Source organism: Rattus norvegicus, chromosome 2 (genome assembly GCF_036323735.1).
Source record: "Rattus norvegicus strain BN/NHsdMcwi chromosome 2, GRCr8, whole genome shotgun sequence".
In the NCBI taxonomy this organism is placed as follows: Eukaryota; Metazoa; Chordata; class Mammalia; order Rodentia; family Muridae; genus Rattus; species Rattus norvegicus.
Window position 1 is genome coordinate 113,656,538 of NC_086020.1, and position 26,658 is coordinate 113,683,195.

At 41.5% G+C, this 26,658-nt stretch overlaps 1 protein-coding gene across 2 annotated transcripts; it reads left to right on the forward strand.

Annotated features, from left to right (window-relative positions):
- Window positions 1–210: 210 nt before the first annotated feature.
- On the forward strand, window positions 211–18,061 carry Eif5a2 (eukaryotic translation initiation factor 5A2). Of its 2 annotated transcripts, none has more exons than XM_006232231.5 (5): window positions 211–1,379; window positions 2,008–2,178; window positions 2,683–2,787; window positions 13,029–13,160; window positions 13,712–18,061. In XM_006232231.5, the coding sequence occupies exons 2-5, from the start codon at window positions 2,014–2,016 to the stop codon at window positions 13,769–13,771; spliced, it is 462 nt and encodes a 153-aa protein (XP_006232293.1). In that variant the 5' UTR covers window positions 211–1,379; window positions 2,008–2,013; the 3' UTR covers window positions 13,772–18,061. The 2 variants fall into 2 exon arrangements, with proteins under 2 accessions (XP_006232293.1, NP_001094167.1); NM_001100697.3 differs by having other exon boundaries at window positions 1,297–1,379; window positions 1,978–2,178.
- The last annotated feature ends 8,597 nt before the right edge of the window (window positions 18,062–26,658 follow it).

Here is a 26,658-nt window from a genome sequence, read left to right on the forward strand (position 1 = left end):
ACAGGGCCGATGACCAAGAGGCACAGAGAATTTTGGAATGCGAAAATATTCTCTATCTTGATTATGGGAAGATAATTGTATAACTGATTTTCTTTTTCAAAACTCGTAGAAAACCAAACCTTATTTCAAATAAATTCTAACATTAACCTTAGTTTAAACAAAAACTTTAGTAGTCAAGATTAAATAATGGAGATAAAACAGTACACTCTGTAATTCTTTTTTAAGTATTAGCAGCAGTAATAACAACAAAAACAGGGAAAAGTTAGGCAGTGTAAGTAAGGAAAAGCTGAGGGAACTCGGAAGCCTGGAGTTATAATTTGGCTCTTCCATAGAGTAACAAGAGGCAGAGTTTACTTTACGGAAACCATGTGCTTATTGCTTCTAAACAACACAAGTGAAATGTGTTCTGTATAGACGTATACATGAGTATGAGACTAGATTTGCTTACAAGACAGCAATTATTGAACAACACGAACTGCGGTGTGGGGTAGTAAGTTCATTACCTTGATTCTCTCCAAGGTGAGAGATGAAGCTATGATCGGAAAGCACACTTCTCAGGAATCTTTGCCTTTATTCCTTAACAACACAAACCACAACAAAACTCCAAACTCTAGGGCACCTAGACGCCAAGAAGATCAAAGGGCAGCATAAAGTCTCTGGGCACATGGGATTTCCTGCCCCTAGGTACACTGTTGACTCTCCAGCTGCACCAGCACCTCACCATAGGGCCTCTGGAGTCCTGAGGAACTACAACGCAGAGTCATGAAACAGCACACCACAACTTCGAGCTCCAAGCATGGATTCCAAACCCCCAAGGAGGGCCGCAAGCTGTACCGGAAGCTTGAGTCAAAGTTCCACTCCACCGACACACGGGACTCTTGCAAAATCCGCGGGACTTGAGAGTTTGAAGACCATTAAAGGACAGCATCCATGCACCCGCGTGCTAGAGCCCAGAGCGAGCTACCTGGTCCTAATGGTCGTCCCCAAGGTCAACTGGGCCCGGAACTGAACATAAGGATGCATCCCGCCCGGGAACTCAGCGAAGCTTCAAGCAGTCGACTGCAGGCAGCTCTGCACGCCGGAAGTGCACTAATCCGCAGCACGTGGGGTTGCCAGGGCGAGCTTCACGTGACTGGGCGGGACCTCAGAAAACCTCGAGCCAATGGAAGATCTGGAGGCGGGGCCTGTGGCGGGCCGGGGCCTATCCCGGAAGTGTAGCCGCGGCGGGGCGGGCCCGGGCGGGGCGGGCCGGGGCGGGGAGCCGGGTGTGGGAAGCGTGGCGGCCCCGCCCCGTCTCCTGGACCAGCCGCGGCCGCCAGCGCCGCCGCAGCCGCAGGGACCGGGCGGACGCAGCAAAGGCTTGCGGTGCGGGCCGGAAGGTGAAGACCAGGGGCCGGGCCGGCGGGGCGGGGGACGCAGCTGGTGATGCTGGGGTCCGGGCGAGGGGAGGAGCGGAGATGCTTGGGAACTAGAAGGCAGACGAGCGCGGGACCGCCGGGCTCGGGCCCTTCGCCACTGGGCCGAACCGGGATACCAGGGCGGCGCCGCTGCGGGTCCTAGGCGCGCTGAGGGCCAGGTGCAGCCGGCCGGGTGCTCGTGTCCCAGTCTTTCCCGGACCTGCGGCCTGGCTGATGCCTTGGCAGTGGGGATGGGGTGGAGGGTGGCACCGGGCCCGGCAGCCCGGCGCAGGAAGGTCGCGGCACTTCTTGTGATAGGGTGGTGGGGACCGGACCTGCCGACCCGGCGCTGGTGTCGCCTTCACTCTCCGGCGAGCTCTTCTGCGGCTCCCTCCCCACCTCCCACCAAGGGCTGGAAAAGTTTTCAGAGGCCTGAATGGCAAAGTATACACCACTCAGAGTGGGTGTCCTATAATGCCAAAATAACGGGCTAGTGATGCTCGGCTTGTTATCCGTCTTCAAAATGAGACGTACCCGCCTGCATGCCCGTTATTAAAAAGCAAACAAACTTTTCGCATAGTTCCCTCAGAAAAACCACACATCTCCCCAGCCCACCATGGCAGACGAAATTGATTTCACTACTGGAGATGCAGGGGCTTCCAGCACTTATCCTATGCAGTGCTCAGCCCTGCGCAAAAACGGCTTCGTGGTGCTCAAAGGGCGTCCATGCAAAATCGTGGAGATGTCAACTTCCAAGACTGGGAAGCATGGTCATGCCAAGGTAAGCGCTTCCAGGTCACTCTTTGGCTTCTTGGATAAGATCCTATGTATTCCATTCTACATCATAAGATTTCTATATTTAAAATAACTTTTTTCTTCCCTTGGTCTCTTGAATGATCAGGCATTACTCCCAATAAAACTATCCTTTAATTGGTCCCTTAGAATGTCTCATTAACTGGAAACTAAAACTTTTTTGAATTCTGGTGCTCTAAAACGTCTTGTTTCATTGAAACAAGCCTGTTCTTATAATTCTAAGAGACTTGGTTTTCACTTTCTGTGGACTCTCGTAATTGAAGCGCTGAGATGTGTAGTGTGTTGGGAGTTGGATGCCATGAAACTGTTCTGGTTTGGGGTACTTACTGAATCTCAGTTCTGTGCCACTGCAACTTTTTTAAAGAAAGTGAGACGACCTTGGAGAGAGGTGATAGGATCCATTACAGTCAGCGTCGGGAGTGACATAGCTGACAGAGATTAAACATGTTCCTGCCCTTCCTGCCTCTCTTAGGTACACCTTGTTGGAATTGACATTTTCACTGGCAAAAAATATGAAGATATTTGTCCTTCCACTCACAACATGGATGTTCCAAACATTAAGAGAAATGATTATCAAGTAAGTACTGATTTCCTGAACAGTGTTTCAGAAGTGTGTAAACACCCTCCTTAGTAGTAGTTTGACAAGACTTGAGAGTAGTTTTATAGAGTACGTACCTTACCAATTACTAGACTCCACTTACCTTACAGATTAGAGGAATAGTGTTTTGTTTTGTTTTGTTTTTAATACTTTGTGCCTTTTTTGTTGTGAACTAGGGGACCATATATCTCAGGCTGTCCTTGAACTCAGTATTCATCCAAAGATGATCTTCAGTTTCTGACCCTCCTGCCTCTGCCTATGAGTACTGAGATTGTCCACTGCATCTTCGTGCCTGGCTATCCTGTACTGGAGGTCAAACCCAGGGCCTTGCGCATGCTTTAGGCAAGCAACCTACAGTTGAGCTATCTCTCTAGCTCATTTCTATTCCTATTCCTGCATTTTAAAAATGTTGTATTGAACCAGTGAGATGGCTTAGTTAGGTACTTTCTGTCAAGCCTGACTCTAGAGCTCAATTCCAGAAAGAGAGAACTGTTCTTCACATTTGAGCTATGAAACACACATACCCGCATATGAACATTCACTAGATAAACAAGTATAAGTAGAAATTTTAAATGTAGCATCTAGAGGCAGGAGAACCAGAAAGATTTAAGAAGGTTGGTATCAACTGCATTTACTCAATGACTTATAATGTAAATTTGTAATGTAAAAACAATGTAGACATATTTTTCTAGTTTTAATTTGATGAATAGTTTTATATTTTCACAGTGCCGATTAAATTCTGTATTCTGTATTAAATCTGTAAAAATTTAGAATAATTTGATACTTATATCAAACACCAAAGAAAGTGACATTTTGAGTCAAGTGGATCTGGGCTTGGAACTGGTTCTGGCACTCTCTGGCTAGATGGTCTTTTACAAAGTATTTGTCTTCTCTAAACCTCTGCCTTTGCATCTACAAATCAGAGTGATATGTGGGTTGGATGTGCCCATAAGTAGATGTGCGTTAACAAGTTCTTGTTCTGCTTCATGTATCCTATATCAGAATCCTACTTTCATTATTCTTAGATCATTGGCTTTAGATGTGCTCAGTAAACACTAGTTAAATACACCTTTTTCAGTGTAGCACTGTGTAAGAGTAACATGTCAGATTAAGGCTAAGTATAGAATTTACGTTGGCCAAAATGGGCTTCTTTTCTCATCCTGATTTGTGAGCTCTTAGTATTCATTATATTCAAGCACCACAGACAGGAAAAGCAAAGCCATGTGTAGTTTTTATTCCACACTTCTACCTGTTGGATGTTTCAGCAGGCTACATCAGAGTTCACTATTATTACCAAATTAATGAACCATTGAGGACTACTTGGTTTGGATTTTATGTGGATATTTCATAAGGCCCCAGCATACTCAGCTCCTGTGCAGAGGTGAAGCACATTCAGTCTAAAACAATGCCCACCACAGATTAGCCTTGGGCAGAAGGAGAATTAAAGATTGCCATCCTGTCTCCGTCTCAGATTTTTGTTTTGTCATGTGAGTTTTGTATTCTCATTTTAAATTTTCCTTGTTCTGTGGTTGAGGTGTTTGGGTGTCTTCTCGGGCATGCACCCAAGAAGGCGCCTTGCTTAGTTTGTTCCAGTCCCAACCCTGGAAGTCCACATGGCAGAGTGGATAGCCATGGATGGTGACGGTCAGGCCGCTGGACCTAGGTCTCTGCTTTGGGACTTACTATGGTGTGACCTCGGCTGGCCAGTTATTTGACCTTTCTTGTCTCTTTTACTTCATAAAATTGGGAAGTGGAATCAAAGCTCTCACAGGTTTGCTCTAGGCTCCTGGGAAGGACTCAGGACTGCAGCTCCCCTCTTACAGAATGGCCGGCAGATATTCATTTCTGGTCACTCGTTTAGAATCGGTCCTGTGAGCTTTCTGGTTTATTTATTATGCTCTGGTGATCTTCACTCTTCTATCCATGTGCCTTTGTTAAATCTTTGCTTCTGTTATTATCTGGCTACGTGCAGTTCCTTTGCATCTGCTGAATTCAATATTTTGAGTGCCAGTTTGGCAGCCAGCCAAAGTGGATTGTGAACATCTATTCATTTTAATAATTTAAAAAATAAAAGATTTGGGAGAAAAATATGTTAATATTTACAGATGTAATTTGTGTATACTTAAAATAAGTTCAGGATGCAAGAAAGTGTGTCTCCTGACTCCCATTCCAAGATTGGCTCAGATTCGAATTGCTAATTTTCATTAGTTTTCTCAAAAGAAGTTATAATTGTCTGGGGCTCTGTGGTAGTATAAAATAGAAAATGATTTCAGACCCTTGGAGGGAGTTCCCAATTTGTTAAATGAGAAATGGCTTGTTTGGCCTCTTCTTTGGAATCATATTTTTTTTAATGTCTGTACTGCTGTACACTTAACTCCAAATTCAATCTTTTCTGGATCTGCTGCACTTTTATCTGTCGTTTGAAGCCCACTGCTCACAGGGAAAACTGCTTAGTATAGGAAATAGAAAGTGCGTTACAGATCTTCAGGTGATCAGTGGATTGCCAGAGCTATGACTTTTAAATCCAGATTATACACTTATTTCACTTAGTATATTTGTGTGCCTGCATGCACACATACACATGTGCGCACATGCATACACATGTGGAAGTCAGACACTGTGTGTGTGTTTGTGTACGCATGCGCGTTAGTGGGCGCACACACATGTGAAGGTTAGACACTTGGTGTGCCTGCATGTACACACACACATGTGGAGGTCAGAGGCCAATTCCCAGGAGTTGGGTCTCACTCCTAGGGATGTAAGTCAAGACATCAGCCTTGTTGTTAAAATAGTAGTAATAAAGAAAATACCGATGCTGTGATTTGCCTGTGCTTTGAAGTCTTTTCATCATTTTAATGTGTTTGTGAATATCTCATGTTCTTCATAGAACCATTCTTTCTCTGGGAATGGAAAACCACTAAACCAGAAGAGCCCCATATTTTAGGGAGAAGCACCAAATGTGCTACAGGACAACAACAGAAAAGCCATGATAGGTTGCAACGTCAGTGTGTTCTACTTACAGGAAAAAAAAAAGCAGCATGTAATAAACTGTAATCTGTAATACAGAACCCTAGGCCCACACATTACCCAGCAGGTGCCATAAATGAGTCTTCAAGGTCAATCCAGTAGGCAAGTTTTGGTAGAGGTGGAATTCGTGAACCATTGACGTCTTAGGGCAGCATCTTACTGTCTCATTACTTTGCCTGTAAACAAGTATTTTATTCAGAAAATAGGTGCCATAACAGAGAGGAGGCATACTCTAATCCCTATTGGAGGCTTAGCAGAAGCATCACAGACAGGAAAAGCAAAGCCATGTGTAGACTGGGTCTACTGCAAGAAGTGAGGCTCCCTGCTTCTGCAGTGGGATCAGGTACTAGCTGTTCCTGCAAGGGAAAAGCCGCCACACCAGGACCCTGTATCATTCCCTCTGTGAGGCTCTTCATGCTCTGTCAGCCTTAGTGAAAGAAAGCTGTGTCATTGAGCCTGCTGCGTGGTTGAGGCAGCAATAACAGAAAGTTGAATGTCACTCACTACCTTTTTATCTAATGGAGAGTCTCACATATATAGCTGGCACCCACCAGTGAACATCTGCTAACATTTGGAAAGGTCTGTGCACACGCCACTACCCTGGACCTTACTCACAATTTCTGTGGCGTGGTTTTTCAGCATCCTTCACTTTCCAACCCAGCTCTTGACTCTTTGCCCATAGTCAGTAGAAATCCACATGGTACAGTTTCCCCTCCCCCCACCATTTTTCACAGCCCTCTCTGCATGGTCCCGCATATTATACATAGCCACTAGAAACCATTCTGACATTGTCTTTACAGTCAACTAGCCAGGGAGAGTTCTCCATCAGGACATTGGTGTAAGTTCCAGGGGAGAAGTGGTCAGCATGGGAGAAAGTGCTTTCTGAGTCTAGGCCATATATCAAGCTATCGGTGCTTTAGGACCTGCTCACGTCATCTCATGTATGTTCTTCCCACATGCTGATGACATGTATCATGCACACCCAACAGAGTGACTTGCCGGGTCAGATAACACGCCAGCTAATGGTATCTTATTACTTAGGTGATATAATAATGTTGAAGAATTCACTGTATCAGGGACCGGTAACTTCTGGGAGGTAGCTAAAGAGTGCTGGGGAAGCAGGCAAACCAGGACAGAAAGAAGTCTTACCTTGCACAGTGGTGGCCGCACAGTGATGGACTAGAATGTGTAGCCACTCATAGTGATAATCTTCCCATGCAGTTTGTAGTATATTAATAATACAAATACGGGCAAAAGGAAAAACCACCCTTCCCATAATCCCCATCTCTATGTTGTTCTTCTTCTAGGCACATCACTGGCAGGGTCTGTAGCTACTCTCGTGCTCCCCTCCCCCGACCCTTCCTGTTTTCTCTTTCTCAGCCCTCTGTGCCTCACAACAGCTAGTAGTTTCCATGCTCCCACTTTCTAGAATCCTGCATCCTTTTGTTCCCATTTTACTGTTTCATTTGTTATTTCTGTGTGTGTGTGTGTGTGTGTATGCGCATTCATGCACACTTGTGCCATGGTTAGAGTCAGTTCTCCCTCCACCCTGGGGGTTCCAGGAATCAAATAGGTCATCAGGCTTCTGTAACAAGCACTCTTACCTGCTGAACATTCTCACCAGCTAGATATTACCCTTTTTGTGAGAATTTTCTAAGTTTCAAAATCCTGTATACAGATCAGCCAGATTTGATGCTTATCAATATGTGACAAATCCTGCCTTATCTGTACCCCAGTCTTTTGAAAAACATTTTACTTATTCTTTGGTAATGTCATACACTAATGCAATGGAGTTAGATGATATCCACTCCCTCTCCTCCAATACCTCCTGGGCACACCCCTTCCACAGCTCCTCCCATTTACATCTCCTTCCATAGGTAGGTAGGTAGGTAGGTAGGTAGGTAGGTAGGTAGGTAGATAATGATGATGGATGAATGGATAGATGGATTGATGTTAATAGGTAAGTAAATACATAGATGATAGATAGATAAATAGATAGATAGAATATTGTGTATATATATAATTATGTTAGTGCTGCCACAAACACATGACATAGGGTACCATCCATAGGAGTATGGGAAACCAAGGTCCACCTAAAGAAAACTGGCTTTCTTTTCCCTAGTGGCCATCAGCTGGCTTCTCAGTTAGAGGTGGGCCTCATGAGTTCTTTGGGCTAGAGTGTCGATGACTTGATGGTGTGCAGATCTTGCATGGGAAACCAGAGCTGCTGTGAGTCCCTGAATGCAAGGCTCTTTATGCCCAGATGACACTATTTCACACAGCAGTCTTCCCAGATAGCTGGCTCTTACAGTCTTTCTTCCTCTTCTGTAATATTGCCTTGTTGGTATGGTTGTTTGTTTTTGAGATAGGATCTCTTCAGGTACTAAGGTTAGCCTTGAACTTACAAACCTCTAGGTACCTCCCATGTGCCAGGATTAAAGGTATGTGCTACCATGCTGGCATGTATCCCACATTTGCTATTTCTTCATATGTGCTCTTCCTCTTGGTTATTTTGAAGCAAATCTCAGATACTTACCATTTTACCTCTATTTTATTATATGTCTCCAAGGGCTAAGGGCTGTGAACAAAGCCAGACACACTATCAGAGCTAAAATATTGTTAGCTCCTGGAGAGTGCCCCATCATTCTGACAGTTTCCTAATTGCTCTCTATTGCTTTTTGGGAGTATGGTAGCTACTGATTCTACTTTATAGTGAATTAAACTAATGCAGACCTAAATAAGGTCTACACAATGAAGTTGATGTATAGGGCTTTTGACTCTGTGTTCTGCAATTTCTCTCACATGCACTGAGTTCTGTCTTATCCCCCTCCCCTCCTCGTTAGCTCGCTGCAGTGTCTGAGTGAAGAGACTGGATCATTTGTTCTGTAGACTTTCAGGGTCTAGATGTTACTAACTAACTGCACGTCCTCACCGTCTCCACAACCCTCCTCTGTATTTCTAAGACGGACAGTTCAGAGTCAGATTAGCTTTTGTTTCCTTCTTTGTGGTTGTTGCTTACGTAGGGCTACTCCACAGTTGAAATTCTATACACCTATCAGGTATTAGGTAAATTAATCTTACTTTTCTTGGGTTTTGTTTTTAGTTTTTTTTTCCAGACAGGTTTTCTCTGTGTAGCCCTGTTTGCTCAAACCCAGGCAGGCCTCAAACTCAGATCCACCAACCCCTGCCTCCAGGAGTTGGGATTAAGGGGTCAAGGGCATGCAACCCCCATAGAATCTTACTTCTTTCTGTAAGGTTATTACACACACATCATTGCCTCACTCCACTTAGAGGAAACAAAGAATGTTTCTTTGAAAGCCAGACTGCTGCTATGGAAACTCTTCATCTGTTGTTATGCTTTTACCTCTAGGACCTGGTCGTGTATCTCCTGAGTACATTCTCATGCATGTGTATATACATACATAAATACTTCCCTCTGCCTGTCATTATCAGAGATTTTAATATTTAAAAAAATGTATGTGTGCTTGCGCATACATGTGTGCAAAAAGGGCCATATACATATATGGTGATATAACTTTGAGGTCAAGAAAACTTACAGGAGTTCTTTCTCCTTCTACTGGGTAAATCCTAGACATTGAAGTCAAATCACCAGCCTTGGCAGTAAGTTCCTTTACCCACTGAAGCATCTCACCCTCTCCCGTTATCAGTTGTGAGATGACAGGTTCCCAGGACCCACTGAAGTCAGTGACAGTTTAGTGTAAACTCAGGCAGCAACACACCTGAGATTCAGTACATTATCTTTGTCATGATATTGATTTATGGGTTGTTTTCTTACTGGCCTTGGGAACTTGATCATGCTAATTCCTGAGTCCTTTGGAATGTACCTAATCCATAGTCATGATAGTTCCTCATACTCTAGTAAACAGCTCGTTCCGGGTTCCCACTCTGGATGTGAAATCTCCTATTTTCCCAAGTAACCCTCCATTATTTTAGTAAGACCTTCCAGTAAAGAAAAGGTGCTGCACTCTAGTACCATGCTGGTCAAGAGTCTGGTACACCCACTGTGTGAGTTCTAGTCCCAAAGGCTGTGTGGAAAGATAGAATTCTGCACAAACATATTTGAGACTTAACAGTAACACAATTGGCTCCTTCCTTCTATTTTAAGAGCAAGAGTTATATTTAGACTATAAAGATCTTGCAGATACCACCCTAGTAGTCAGTTGTTAGCATCACCATTAGTGGGATACATACATTTGCCTCCGGATGTGATTGGTACTCTGAGGACAGAGGTACTCTGTCATCTAGATAGCATTTCGTCCAATTACTCATTCCATGAATTATAAGGCAACAAGGCAGATCCAGACTGAGAGACAGTTTGTAAACCAAATGAGTATCAATGCCTTGAAAGACAGGATGATCAAACTGCTCCACAGAAAAAAAATACAACCCACATGACAGCACTAAGCCACAGGTGTCATCCAGGAACAGGAGCAGAACAACTGGCACATTTGAAAATGAATACTAGATTAGTTTGAAAACTTGCATAAGAGTGTGTCCCCATTCTTGGGGTAACCACACTGTAAAATTTATATCTGCAGAATCGTGATCAGTGAAGCGGTGCTGATGCTGGAGCACTCTGACACTCCTCCTAGATGGTCTGCTGACTTACACTGCTCTGGTCGGCCACATCAGGGCCCATGTCTCATTCCCTTATATGCACTAGCAGCCTAGTCTCTCGGAATTGTAGGTACACTGATGGTGGGGACTTGCTGTTTTCCTCACTCCTAAATAAAAGAGTTGTTCAAGGGGCTGGAGACACAGCTCAGCAGTTAAGAGCAGGACCTAAGTTCGATTCCCAACACCCTGTGTGTAACTGTCTCCAGGGGATCTAGGCACTTTGACCTCTGTGACCTACACACGTACAGACACAGATGCACCCACAGCCACACACAAATAGGAAAACTAATTTTTTAAGCGTTATATATGAAAAATATGCTTTATGCAGGTTAGATCATGACTGGGTTTGTTTCATCACTACCATAAGATAAGGTCATATCACTACTACCCCTTCCTGAGGGTCTATAGATGGTCCCTGAGCAGTAGTGGAGGGAGAGACATTTTCTTCTGTCATATAGCCACTGAGAAAGTGTCCAGGATCCTATTAAAAAAATCCTCACCTCTGCTTCCATAAGCAACTCTAGTGAAACTTATCAGGTCACCAAAAAATAAAGAAGAGATAAAAATAGAAGACTCACTAATGGAGATCAGCTGCAGAGGATGGTAGTGTGGGTAAATAGCAAAATACATACTATATATGTATAAAATATATTATATATAATGTATATATACTACATGTATGGAAATGTTTTTAAAAATCTGTTAGCAAAAAAAAAAAAAAATCTGTTAGCAGTGGCCTGAAAACCAAAAGTTTTTACTTCACCTTGCTTGTAACCAAATTATAAAATGTATAACTTTAATAGTGAAAAACTAATTTATGCCCACTAACTAGAAAATTTGCTCACAGTATATTCATGCACGTGTGTGGTGGTAAAAGGAAGATAGGTTTATATTCTCTGATTTGGAAAATTTTTAAAGCATTTTAAAACTTAGTGAAATACATGACTTTTCTTAAGAATAGCTCTGTGTAACATTGGACAGAGGTTGGGGACACTTATGGAAGAGCTGGGGGAAGGATTGAATGCCCTGAAGGGGACAGGAACTCCACAGGAAGACCAACAGTGTCAACTAACCAGGACCCCTGGGTGCTGTCAGAGACTAAACCCTTAGACTGAGGCCCCTGGCACATATGTACCAGATGGGTAGCTCAGTCTCCTTGTGGGTCTTCTAACAACTGGAGCAGGGGCTATCCTTAAAGCTGTTGTCTATCTGTGGAATCTGTTTCCTAACAGGGCTGCCCTGTCTGGCCTCAGTGGGAGAGCATGAGCCTAACTCTTCAGAGACCTGATGAGGGGAGATACTCAGGGGTAGGCCCACTCTCTCAGAGAAGGAGCGGGAGGGGAAATAGGGGAAAGGAAGTATCTATTCTATTTTTTTAAATGCTTTACATGTGCTTAAAATCTAGTTGCATTTCCAAACAAGAGACTCAATTAAGTAGAACAGCAGGGATACACAGAAGTTCTTCAGTATTCTCAATAGACTTACAGTCAGCCATCTCTATAACTACAAGAGGAAGGGCATGAGAAGAGACTGTTAGATTCCACAAGAATATATGGTCTAGGGGCAGAGCAAGACAATGGTTCCGAGATACCTGTAGTGAGAATTTTGGTTTCTTTTAAAAACACAGAAATGCTTTGTGAATATTGTTTGTTTTGATCCCAGATATGGGATATGGGGCTATTTCAGATTGTCCACAGCAGCTGACTATGATTTGTTTCATGCTCTGGCAAAGGTATGATTTTCTGCCAACTGAAGATAGCTTATGTTTGGAATTCTGGGACTCCTGAGAGGGTATATAAATGCCAGAGGCCTGAGAGGTGCCTGCTGCTCCCCCTGCTGCTCCCCCTGCTGCTCCCCCTGCTGCTGTTGCTGCAGCTCTTGCTGGTTCACTGTGGCTGTTTGCTGATTGCTTTTGTTGTCTGATGGATTTCTGGTTGGAGATATCAGGACAACAAAGATTGAACTTGCCACCAGGAACTCAACATTCCTAATCCCTAGGAAGTAGCCTAAAGAGACCTATGTCCCCTTTCCCCTCTAACCTTCTTTTGTGCTTACCTAGTTTTGGTGGGTTGGAAGGGATTGGGGTGAGGAAGAATGGTAAAGAAAATAATCCAATAAAGTAGACAAGAAGTAAAAAAAAAAAAAAAAAAGAATAGCTCTGTGTATATCATGTATGTGAATATAAATGCCTTGTCAGTGCGGAGGGAGAGGGAGGAGACTGGTACCAGGAAGTGGGGTATACATCTCTTCTAGGTATAGCCCATATCCTGCATTTTCCTGTTTGTTTGGTTTTTTTCTCTTGTTTGTTTGAAATAGGGTCTCACTATTTAGTCCTGGCTTTCTGGCTTGGAGATTGCAGTGTAGACCAGGCTAGCCTCTGTGTCCCTAATGTTAGTACTAAAGGCTTAAGCTGTGTTAGCATTTTTAAATGCCACAAATCTGTTAATGTATTGATGTTTTCTTATCCAAACTAATATGTTTCAGTTGAGCTGTGTAAACATCACATCAAGGTGGATATGATCTAATCAGTACGCCCCTGTAATTTCTTCTGGTAGCTCATATGCATTCAGGATGGTTACCTTTCCCTGCTGACAGAAACTGGCGAAGTCCGTGAGGATCTCAAGCTGCCAGAAGGTGAACTGGGCAAAGAAATCGAAGGGAAGTACAATGCAGGTGAAGATGTGCAGGTAAGGCCATGGGGAGGCTGTGTCTCCGAGCCATTGCATACATCTCGGGCCCTGAATAAGTTAGCATGAAAGACTGTGCACAGACTTCAGCTTCCTGGTGCCCCTCTGCTTTGAGGGGTCTTTCTTTCTCTCTGTGCCTTGCTGTATGTGTGCTTCTTCACCTTCAATAAAAGGATTCTTTGTCTCTTCACATGCACAAACACAATATATACATTTCAAAAACTGAACTGTAACTTCAAACCACTGCTGAAATGTTGAAGGGATCTCCACACTCTTAAAGACCTGTGACCAGAGAAGACAGCAAGTTTGGGAGGTGCTGTTGTTGGTTGGTTTGTTTTCTTTCTTCTGGATTGACAGGGCACTCCATACTGTTTGGGAGATCCACCCATGAGTATAAGAAATGGCAGGCAGACGGGGAGGAGAATTTCTGTGGATTTTACCTTTCCCAATTCAACATAGAAGGTTCACAAGTCAAGTACACCATGTTTAGTGAACACATCTTTCCTGTGTATGACCTCCTCAGTAACTCTGCCTGCCCTCTCCCCTTCTAGGTGTCCGTCATGTGCGCCATGAGTGAAGAATACGCTGTAGCCATAAAGCCCTGCAAATAGGCAGGGCCCTGAGCACAAGCATGTCCACTGGGTCTGGATCTAGTTGTCCCAAAGCTATGGCCTTCATAAGCAACCTCATGTTTGTTTTTGTTATGTTTTTATTGTTTTAAAAATGTGCTGGCTTAGGTTTGCAGGCAGTTAGTAAGTCTAAATGAATATACCAAGATGTATAATTTTATAAGTATCTTTCCTATAACACTCCTGTGGTTTTCATCATGTGACCATAAGACACAAATACAACAGCTTCAGTAATGTCACTTGTCTGAGCAAATCACTCCTGAACTTAAGTGGTTAACAAACCAGGGTTTAAAGTCAGCAATGTAGCAGCTAGTGGAATGGAAGTGCCATGCTTTTCAGCCAAATTGCTTTGTGCTGATTTCAGACTTAATATCCAGAGTCATAGATTATAAAATGGTCTGTGTGACAAACATACATCTTGAAACAACTCTTTTTATCATTCTCTTGGTGGCCAGGTGCCCCATGTATTCCCTTCATCATGTTTTTCTGTGCCAGGTTGGTGATGACAGACATACAGGGAACATGGAGGGAACAGAACTGCTGAGTAAGTCTGAGCAAGTTCACCAAGTGGAGAAGAAGACCAGGGTAGAGGCAAAGCAGGGGTTAACGCTGTAGCTTTTATTGAAGACCTTTTAATCAGCACACAAAGTGAAGGAGCTCTGGTTGTATTTTTGCTTTTGGCTATGTCCCAGCCTCTGCCTCAGCACAGCAGTGACCTTTGCAGAGACACTCACTACTTCCAGCCATAATGCCTAAGTGGTCATGGTGTTGGTAACCCAGCCCTTCCAGCAATTTTTTAAGTAATTCGTTTTTAACATTAGACTGAAATTAGGAATTTTTAAGTTGATTTGGAATTCCTGACTTTGATTTGTTAAATATGTGCACACTTCTCTAAAGTGATAGGTGTGAACCATGGAAGAAAGATTACCTTATGTGAAAACTAGCTTAAGTGTGTGCATACCTTATATCTCTTGGGACTTGGTTCTTTACTGATGTGAAATATAAGTAGGAAAGGGTTCTGTGACCTGGATTGTTTTGCTGCGTTGTAGGTAATGCCCCTCCATTCTGTTTAGACTTTTGGATCGTGTGTAAATTGTGTCTAAAATTGTAGACATAGTTGTAGGCTTGTGAGGAACAGACAAAATCACAATCATGGCATTGGAGCACAACTTAGAGCAAAAGTCCTCTGAACAACACCTCAAATCTCTGAGGCTGGCTCTCCTCTCAGGTCCCTTTCTCATGTCTGGACTCTTTGTTCCCATCTAGAAAAAATGTGTGACAAGGTAACTCATCTAATGAGCAACTTGAAATAGCATTACAAATGGAAGATCCCAAGATTTTAGTTGCTTAATTTGTATGCAGTTTTAAATCTTGTCTTGGCCTCCACAAACCAATCCAGAGAAGAAGCAAGATACAGTACGAGACGTGCCAGGAAGAGGTGTCTAAAGCACAAGAACATTGAAGTTGCCGCCAGTTGACTTTAGTGTGACCCTTTAGCTTTTGCACGTGCAAAGCACAATTAGGAATTAGGCTGAATTCTTCCCAGGTATCTGCTCTGTGCTGCTTTAGATTTCTGCTGTTAGGATGTGTTCCTGGCAGTGCCTCTTGACGGGGTACGTAGGAATTGCAGAAAGTTATTTCTCTCTGCTCTTCTCTGGTCATTGGCTGGCTAGTAAGTAGCCACACTGGTGTTTTGATTTCATATTCTCCAGGAGTAGCATGCCCTTTTTCTTCCTAACTTATCAAACTCCACATGCACCTCTATTTTTCATTGTAGTATACATATAAATTAGAGCAATGTACCTCTAGCTCCATGCCTTGAATGGCAAAAGCTACTTAGGCCTAAGTATTTAATTTTAAATACTATATAAGTGTACATACTCCAACATGTAACTATAGATTTTAAAGATACAGGACTGTTTATTTTCACATAAGTCAGTAGATGTTTCTCTTAAAGCATAATATTTCATTTAGTAAAGCTTTATAAATTATATTAAAGGGAAGCAGGAAACATGTATTTTTTAACAGAAATTGCTTCTTTTGACATCAGAAAAATGCTAAGAGTTGATTCCAAGTATTTGTTGTACTCGTAGCAGATCTCCAGTTTCCCAGGCACCATGTTGAGAACGGAGTTCATTCAGACGTCACCACATGTCTGTGTCTGTACACATGTGTTTCTTTCTTTGCCATGTAGACAGTATTAACAGGTTGAGCATTTTTGTTCTAGAATAACAGCTTAATTTCCACCATGAAGACTTTGCCACACTGGTACAATTGTGTGCCCTCTGACATAGGTCAGACCTTTTTGGCTTTGACTTGGTCTTTGCATCCTTCATGCCTCCTGGGGGCTGCCAGTCTCTTGAAGTGGTAACCAAGCTCTTGACTCTGTTCCCCTTCATAGTACAGATGTCTATACCAGTGCTTGATATCAGTGACCAAAACTCTCGCAGCCAGACGTGATATCTTTAAGAACACGCTGCATGCGATGTTTAGAAAATCTGGGGATACATGCTTTTCACTAGTGCACAGTGTGTGTGTATAAATACACATAGCTTTGTTCATTTCTCAAAGTCCTTCCAACTATTAAATGTACTGTAGTCTGGTAGTGCCTCAAATGTTGGTTTGATTTTTGTGTTTTTTTAATTTATAAGTTTTCCAGAATTTGTTCTTGACTTTTAAGGCTACTCGACTAGATTGTTTCTAGTTGAGCTGAAATTCAAATGCATTGTTCTCAGGGCTGTTTGTGCTAGGAGCTGAAGTGTCATTATTTAAAGATAGCTGCCTACAAATATATTGCAAGTTTTTCCCACGTCATGATACTGTAATACATACAAATAAAAATTCTTAGTAAAACATTTAAGCTGTCTGGTAAGCATTTTTTTTAAATGTCTGGGAGCATTAGTAGCAGCTGTACTGGAATCTTGCTGTAGCTTTTACTCTAGAGTAGAATCCCAGGGGTCTTTCCACTGGAGCCCTGTTCTTAGTGATGTATCTGAGCGCTTCTGGCATGGACGCCAAAGAGAGCTTTGGACCTAGACATTGAATCTGTGTTCTCAGACACATTCAAGAGCAGACAGGAAATTCCATACTGTTTTGGGTATCTGAAAATGTTTACATGCTGAATCCACACTTGCTATGAGAAAATATGGATGTCTAGTATAAGATCAAAGCTATCAAGGCGTATTTCCACAGACAGTATACTATACTGACATGAACTTTTAAATCTTCTAATATTTAAGTAGAATATTTCATAGTTCTTAAGCCCTTTTTCTGTTAACATTTCGATGAATAAGAGGCAACAAAGACTTTTTTTAAACTATGGTAGACAAATCTTAAAATTGAATCTATTAACTTAAATCTGTGAAATGCATTCTCTGAATTGGACAAACAACATTATTATTTGATTGTAGAGGGAACATTGGGTCTTAGCTTACGGAGCACAGATGTTCTGTGGAAACAGGGTTTGAAGTCACTATGTAATTTAATTTTTCCATTAACCCAAACACTGACTTAACTACCAAGTGAGATCACATACCTGAAAAGAGCTGTAGATATCTAATAAATATGTTTTCTTCATGTGGAGGACGCATTGTAGGGCAGTGTGCAAAAGGCCATCACCTGCTATAAACATAATCATTGCCAAACTTTTCCATCACTGCTCTTCACACTTAAACCAGGCCTGGGCCTATTTATAGTAACAAGGGAGATTCTTTTCTGTAGATGAAGTTTTTAGAAACCATTTCCAGATGCTGGCGGGATTTCGTCATCTTAGTTTGAAACTGTACTTTTAAAAACACTGGATACAGAACTATTGAGCAATGTCTGAAGAGCCTCTGAGAGATGGTGGCTGTGCTCTCTTAAGCTGATTCTTTATCGTGGTTATTCTACTACAAGTAAGCGGTCATCGTTATTACAAGGACTGCTTCACATTACTATCTCTAAACCACGATAAACAAATGACTGTTTCCCTATTCTCATGTACTCTTCCCCCTCCCTAGAGGAAAACAGATCAAAGGACATTGTCTAATCCATTGGCACTTTGTTAGGATTATTTTTTGTCTTAAATATAGGATACTTATTGAATTTACTTGCAAATGTTTTGTTAAAACTTTAAAATTATAATAAGTTCTGAATATTATAATTGTACGTTTTACATTTCAGAAGTAACTTTGAATGTTAAATCTCCAGCTATACTAATTTGTTACCTTAAAATATGTCTGTTAACTTCATGTTATATTAAATGAAAATAAACTTAACAGTGCACAATTCTTATATGTGTATGTTCTTAAAATATTTTTATACTACAAAATTGTATTCATTACATCTAGGACTTCTAAAAAAAAAAGTTGTTTTTAATACTTCATATTCGAGGCCCTCACTTTCAGTGTACTGCCCTTATGGCCAAGAAGAGTAATTTCTAATGTTGAGTTCCAGGCTAGGTATGAACTTGTCTTCCTTTCAAATTCTGAATCCCTTGCTAGCCAGGCATGGTAGTGCACAGGGAGTTGTGGCAGGAGGTATTCCTAGGTTGAAGGCCAACCCAAGCTGTGTACCAAGACCCTGGCTCAAAGGTGGCCTGTAGACTCGACAAAACCATAGCAACCAGGTTCACAGCCAGAGTCACTGCACTGAGCCCCCACACAGCTGACTCAACTGTCACTCGTGGGAGACATGCACATAGGGCTGTCTTCTTTACCACTGAACTGTTTTGGCTATTGATGTTTTAGGGAGCGGGAAAAGTCATTGTTTCTACTTTGTGCGCACTGCTGAGCCCACTAGGCTCCAACCTAAACTGACCCTGGTTAAAGAAACCTGAACATGTGTGGACCTCAAATAAACCACTCATAAATTCAGTTATCAAGTTAAGCCTCAGCGTTTTTTTCAGTCATGTTTTCTTATACAACTCAACGAAAATCCTAGAACTGACTGTAAACCTCCAGCTGAACCCTCATCCAGCTACTGACACACAGAAGCCACGCGAGATATTAAAACAACTGCTGTTACCATGTGTCATTGTTTAGATTGATAATAGAACTCTCTTCTAGAAACCATTATCAAGAGTCAGAAGAATGGCCCCTGCATGAACACACATGTGCACAGATGTACATGTGTGTGCAGGCACACACACAAATAATAAAATTTTAAGGAAAATATCAAGTCATTAAGTATAGTAATTACAGTGACATGAAAAAGATCTTACCTTTACATTTTATTTTCTGCTCTGAAATACTTCTACAGTGGAAAGACAGTTTTTGGTGATTATAAATAAAAATAAAACAAAAGTATTTTGAGGCTGTTTATATAGGAAATCATTTGAGAGATGTTACTTAAGGCTAAGTCTTTGTAATCTGTTGTGTATTTTTTATACTTCAAATAAGATGCTGAATTTTGACTGGCAAGAAAGAGAAAGGAGAAGAGAGAGAGAAAGAGGAGAGAGGAGAGGGGAGAGAGAGAGAGAGAGAGAGAGAGAGAGAGAGAGAGAGAGAGAGAGAGAGAAACCTGAGCATAAGGAAAGGGGTGGGAGAGTAGGAAGTCAAGGGACCTGAGAGTGCTCAGCATGTGTTATGTATGTGCATCACGTCATCAGGTCATTTTCATTACAAATATATGTATAAAACTAAAAAGGATGCTTTTGTTTGATCTTGGGGGTTTTGTTCATGTTTCGTTTTTGATATGTACTCTCTGCGTATTCCAGATTGACCTTGAATTTTGGGTACTCCTTCCTCAAAGTTCTGAACACTGGGATTATACTAGTCCCACATGTTGCCATTAATTTTTTTTGAGTATGTAAAATAGTTGCTTGTCTCCAGAGTCACCATAAAATAGAAAATATATTGCCATCTTCCTACTCAACCCTCTCCATCATTCCAGAGGCATCACGGGTGTCCAATACCCTGCCAGCAGGGATTGCCATTCTCTCCACAGTGGCCTACTGATGAGTCCTTGAAGTGACCCCTCCCTCACTGTGGGAACCACATGATCAGGTTCACTATAAGTACCTCTGTGCCTTTGTTCACACACTTTTCTCTGGCACTGTAAGCCATGCCAGGTTACTACATCAGTTATCACAGTGTACCCATGATCATTACTACTAATAACCTTAACCTTCCAGCTATACAAACCAGAGGTATACAGTGAAAGAAATATCACTTAGGCTGCCATCCTCTGTCCCCACATTCTGTTGTTACTTGCAGATGCCGGGCTCCCATTTCCCAGAGTACATGGCAGAGATGAGGAAGGCAAGAAGGGTAGATTATGGATTATGTGTCACTGTCTTAGTCTCTCTCTGTCCCTTCATTGTTAGACATCCAAATGGGGAAACTTTTGTCACCACATGTTAAGGTTATGCAGGCATGCTCCCTGGGAAATTAAAACATCTATTCCCACAATACATTCAGCAGATGTTTGTAGCTACAATTGCTGGGGACTGTCTCAGAAGGCCAACTACCAAGGTCTTGTCCACCTCTTGGGAGTTCTTTCAAAATATAATCAAAATAATATTCCGCCCATACCCAGAGATGATTTCCAGTACTCAAGTGATTTGGGTCTGGAGTTCAGGAGAGCCCACAAGCTTGGCAACCCCGGTTACCATCAGATCCCAACCCATTCATGGTGGGAGAATGGCATATGCTTAAGTAATGTTCATAGTACATCAGTCTTTGTGTTTTCAATTGTGTGTACTTTCATGTACACTGTGGGTGTAGGCACACACATCACTTACATCCTGAATTAGAGAAATAACGTTTCCTTCCAAATCATAGGGAACTTTCATGCACAAAAATAATAATACTGAAAGATTGAGAACACAAAGGAAATACAGGGTTCTGTAGAGATTTTAAAATTAGGTAGAGGGCTATCATTCTAGTCCTAATTCTCCTGAGTCTGAGGCAAGAGGATGGTTGGGTACAAGGCCAGCCTGGGCTACATAGCAAGATACTTGTCTTTGACATGCAACTTGCATTGTGATGACAGTTCCAAGTGAAATTAAAAACAAAACTGGAAAAATAAAAGGAGTTTCTGCTTGAAAATTTTGAAACATGCAATAAAACAAAGTCTGTGTAAGGTTTTTCTCAAAGATAACAAAACATCATGTTTCAGAATCTCCATAAAGTAGCACCAGGAAAATTCATAGCATTTCTCTCTATATCTGTAAAAATGGACATGTGAACATGTCAGCTCATTCCTGAATCAAACAGCCAGCCACAAAGCAGGATTGAAGCAGGAACGAAGGAGCTAGAGCAGCAGAAAGAGCAATTGAACTTCTAGTTTACAAAAGCAGGAGTAGGGAGTGGGGGACAGATCTTTCTGAGCTCAAGGTCAGCCTTGTCTACATAGCAAGTCCCAAGCCAGCCCTAACTACATGATGAGACTGTCTCAAAAAACAATAAAAGTTAACAAAATGAACAAATCAGATAATTGAAAGAACAAAGGGATGGTGTGGCAACACAGCAGGTAAAAGGTGCATGTCACCATGCCTAATGGCCTGAGTTGGACCCTCACACCCACAGAATGGAGGACTCAATCCACACCTTGTCCTCTGTGTCCCTTGCTGTATGTGCAAATTCATAGATCACAGTGTATGAAGCAAGTACATGTGATGGTTTTACAAATCAGCAAATCTAGCAAGTAGATGAGACTTTAAGAATACGTAAATTGAAGAGACACAGAGCCCATCTACATGCTACATGATCCCTGGTACTGTTAGTGGAACAGAGACCTTTCAAGAAGGGAAAGGCGGCCCTTCTACTCTGTAAGAAAACATCATCTGATGCACAAGCCCAGAACAGCCAGAGCCGCAGATGTAGGAATACAAATGGGTCGTAGTAAAAGCCTCATCAGAGTGCTCCTGCTACATTCAGTGCAGTTTTTCGTGGTGCAAAATACATATCGGCACACACTCAAGTGCTTATGAGATTACTTATTCATATTTATAAGTAGTTTATCTTTCCAGTACAAAACAGTAGTGTGGACCTCGTGTTGTCTACTCACCAATGGTTTTGCACAAGTACACCAGTTTACACTTTTAGCATGAGAGGTAATGAGGGTTGTAGGTATTCTCTCTCCATGTTGAGAATGTCCATTTTTACCATAACTGACAAACCCACACATACCTGTCTAGGAACTCTCCATTTCTTATATCTACCCAAGAAACAGTATTCTACAGCTGCAATTAAAGTGTTAAAATTTCTTATTTAATAGAAAAGCCTTCTTTTAGTTTTCTTCAAATGTATCTTCTCTACTCTGTTTTCTTGGTGCTTCCGTGCAAATTTTAATTGATTTGTCAAAACAGTGATAAGCATGTGAAGCTATTGCTTGAAATCACATTAATCTACAGTACTGGGGCACTGACTTTACTGTGTTGGACCTTCAATCCGTAAACATTGAAGTTTTATTCAACCTCCCTTATCCAATTTCTCTCAATTAAATTTTACAGTTTCTACATGCAGATCCTGTATATCTTTTGACACCTTTCTCTTCAGGGTTTGCTATATTTTGTGCTATTAGAGATAATGTCTTCTTCAAATTTTGTTTTCTAACTTGTTGCTGGTACAGAGATGAGCATTTGAGTCACATATTGATTTTTAATCTAGCAATCTTAATAAACTCACATACCAATTCTGACCATTTTTATGTAGATTTTAAGTTTGTTCAACAGCAATTCTTTAAATCATACATTGTTATAGATGCTCAGTTTGCTGCATGACACATTGCTAAGTATGGTTCATTGTGAGTGGGGGGGGAGGGGTGGCAGAGGAGTTGATTCTCTCCTACCTTAAGGCCTAGGAATTGACCTCAGGCCTTCAGGCTTCCATAGCAAGTGCTCTTAACTGCTGATCCTCTCGCCAGCTTTTATCTGGAAGTTTGAGTAAATCCATGCCATCACCTATTCACTATATATAGCTGATTTACTTAGGAATGATCCAAGGTGACAGAAATAAGAAACTAGGCAGCAGAAGAAGCAACGAGCAGTACACTAGGGACAAGCAAGATTCAGTCCTGCTGGAGTCCCACAGTCCGCAGACTACACTTCTGACCTGCAAGGATACAGCTTGACTGAAACACCTTACACACTACTCACTTCTACCTAAGGATTCTGGGACATGAAGCATGGTGTACTCGTGGAAACTCACACTTCCTACCAGAATTCACACTGACAGCCTGAAAGTACAAGGCTTTAACTCCTTTAAGGCAGCATTTATCCTTGGAGGGCAGGAAAGTGGGAGAAGAAGGATCCTTTCCTCTAGAAAAAGAAATGACAAAAGGTGAGTTGAACATAAAGCTAATATAACTGGCATTATTTCTTCCTCAAATGTTTGTTAGAAGTAACCAGTGAAACAATGTGACTGTTTTTCCTGTTTGGAGGTCTTGTTTACAAAAATGAATCCATTTAAGAGATACGGGACTATTCAGATACTCTGTTTCTTCTTATGTAAGCTCTGGTAAGTTGTATTTTTCTGGAAATTCTATATCTACTTTGCCATATTTTTTCATGTGATAACTTATACTTTTAATTGTTTTGATTCACATGGAACATTTGTTGGGGTTTTGTTTTGTTTTGTTTTGTGCACAGTGTTTCTGTGTAGCCCTGACTGTCTTCGAGCTTACTCTAGACCAGGCTGGCTAAAAATGTCTGAAATGCACCTTCCAGTTTTATTCTTTATAGCGGTCACATTGCTAGTTTTATTGCTGCTAGTGTGATATTTTGGATCCCTCTCTGGGCTATCTGGAAATATTTTTGTTTTTGTACCTTGAAGGACTCCCTAGATCTGAGAATTCAACCATTTATCTGTCTTTTCCCAATATCTCTGGTTCATCCTACTGGATCTCCCAAATGCACTCATTTGCAAATTTTGGCATTCTTGTCTCTACTGTTTGTATCTATAATTTCTTTTCTTGCTTGCCTCCTTGCATCCTTCCTCCCTCCTTTTTCCCAACATTATTGTGTGTGTGTGTGTGTGTGTGTGTGTGTGTGAGAGAGAGAGAGAGAGAGAGAGAGAGAGAGAGAGAGAGAGAGAGAGAAATAGCTCAAATAGGCTTGCAGAACAAGCACCTTACCTGCTAGACCTTCTAATCAGTCTTCCCCCGTCCCTCTTTCCCTTCTTTGTCCTTCCTATTTCGCTGTTGCTGTTGTTTTTCTTCAGAGTTTCAATATGCTGTCAGCTCATCTCAAACTCTTGGAACCAAGGCAACCTTAATCATCCAAACTCATCAGTAACTGGAATTACTGGGATCACTCACAACACTCAGCTTCTATAATTGTCTATTACATATTACTAGCTAAATTCTTCCTCTTGTTCATCATAAAATAATTATAATTCAACTTTTATACTTTAAGTGTAAGTAATACTTTTTTGGTTTTTTTTTTAAATACTGATAAAATTTAACTATTTCTAGTTCCCTCGTACTTTGAGATACTTTTAGCTCTTAATCATACTGAAACTACTTGTTTTATGTTCTGGATATTTTCAATATATTTATGCTCTGTTGGCCTTATATTATAGGTATGGGTAGTTGATCTTTATTCATAGTATTTGTTTTCCTGTGGATTTAGTAATTTTAAAAGCTGCCAGCTAGGGGGTTGGGGATTTAGCTTAGTGGTAGAGCGCTTGCCTAGCAAGCACAAGGCCCTGGGTTCAGTCCCCAGCTCCAAAAGAAAAAAAAGAAAAGAAAAGAAAAAAGAAAAAAGAAAAGAAAAGAAAAGAAAAGAAAAAAGCTGCCAGCTCATATTTCTGGGAGCTTAGCTCAGGGACTTCTTCCTGACAAGATCAAAGGTGCTTTTCTGCAGAGAGTTCTGGTGTCAGTCCAAGCACATATTAACTGCAGTTTTAGATTTTTTTTTTTAAATTCTATCTTGGAAGTGAAAATTCAAACTTCGGATATGTATGAACATAGCTTGCTTTTGGGCCTCCAAAACATTCTTTTACTTCACTATATCTTAACCATGCATTACAAGTCATTTATAACATTATGTCTTACCCATTTTAGGTGGTGGCTATATAATATGGAGTTTTGCAATACACTTAATCTACAATAGCCTGTATTTTTTTAACTGATCCAGCTATTCATGATCTGATATCAAGTACATCCAGTGAGTTAAGTTTATAATCTATTAGAAATATATCTGTCTACCAGGCATGATGGTACACATCTTTGATCCCGGCACTTATAAAGCAGAGGCTGGAGTATCTTTGTGGGTTCAAACCCAACCCAGTCTTCATAGCTTCTATGATAGTTAGCCGTAGCTTTATAGTGAGACCCTGTCTGAGAGAGAGAGAGAGAGAGAGAGAGAGAGAGAGAGAGACTCTAATATAACTTTCAAGTAGTTGGGACTGCACATTTGCCCTTGTTCTAATTTTTCTCAGCATTTTAAAACCAAAAAACAATCAAAAGACAAGTGGTTTAAATGACAGTGGCCCCCATAAGCTCATATATTTGAGCGCCCCAACTGGGAAGGATGGAAATGGGGGCCTGTGGGAAGAGATGTGTCACTGTGTAGGCTTCGAGGATTCAGAAGCCCACACCATTCCCAGTTAGTTCTCTCTGCTCGGTGCTTGTGCATCAAGGTGGAAGTTTTCTGCTACTGCTCCAGTGCCTGCCTGTTTGCCTGCTGCCAGGCTCCCCACTCTGATGGTCAGGGACTCACCCTCTATGTAAGTCATCAACAACCTTTCTTCTATACATGCCTTTGGCCATGGTGTCTGCACAACAGCAGAATAGTCACTAAGACAGGCGTATATGCCACCATACACTCTGTAGGAAATCCAGGGCTCAGAGAGAATTATTGACATTAATTCTTGCTATCTGGTTAACACTTTTTTAATCCAGAGAAAAAAAGTCTAATAATTTTCACCCATTATGGTTTCTAATTTAGTATTTGGTGATTACCAGTTAATTAGAATCACACTGTTTTTATGTCTCCTTTATGTAAATAGATTAAGTGTTAATTGTTATGACATAGAAAGTTACCAAAGATGAGCTAAACAAAAATTTTTAGATGTCAATTAATGGCTTATTTTCAAAATACCTAATGACTCAAATATTATTTTGCTCTGCAGAACAGAGAGCCCTTTAGGAAGAAATGTCAACCTGGATCCCTGACTGAACATTTGGAATGGAAAGTTTTTGTGATTCTTATGGCAAACAGATTTTAAATTTTAATGAAATTGATTTCTTCTTAAACCTACCTCCACTGTATTAATGCCTATAACCAATCGCTTGGAGAGAACACAAACACAACTCGTACATTCTAGGGCCTTTTCCAAATGTACAACTAAAATCCATCCCATCTCCTGTCCCTAAATACTAGAGTTTCACACCCACAGAAATGTATTATTACTGAACACCAACAGGCTCACCACTTTTCTGGCCCGGCACCAATTTATAACCACTCAAAACTCAAAGGTTGTTTTTCTTTCTGTCATCAAGATACCTCCAGCCCTGTGTACTTTGTAAACATTGATAATTAGATCTCAGCAAATTGTCAAGTCAGTAAGTAGAAAGTAGAATAAATTATGCCCATCCTGTAAACCCAAAGTATACTCAACATGTTCATTTCAGAAGGACATCCTCTACCTTAAAACCTAGACAAAACATAGAACTTCTGAGGATTATAATCTCAATATAATAGAGACGATCATAAAGCAACATTGAGATTCTGCCTTCCTGAATTGTGACACATCACTCCTGCATTTCTTGAACATATTCCACTCTGGTTTGTTAGTTTGGAAAGTCCACAGCCAGAGCAGAGAATCAGTCAACCCCCGCCGCCCGCTAGATGGCGCAGGCGGAAGCCAAACGCCCAGGCATCCGCACCCCCAACGCCACGCCTCCGTTTCCTAGGTGACTTGCTGAGCGCTCCGTGGATATCC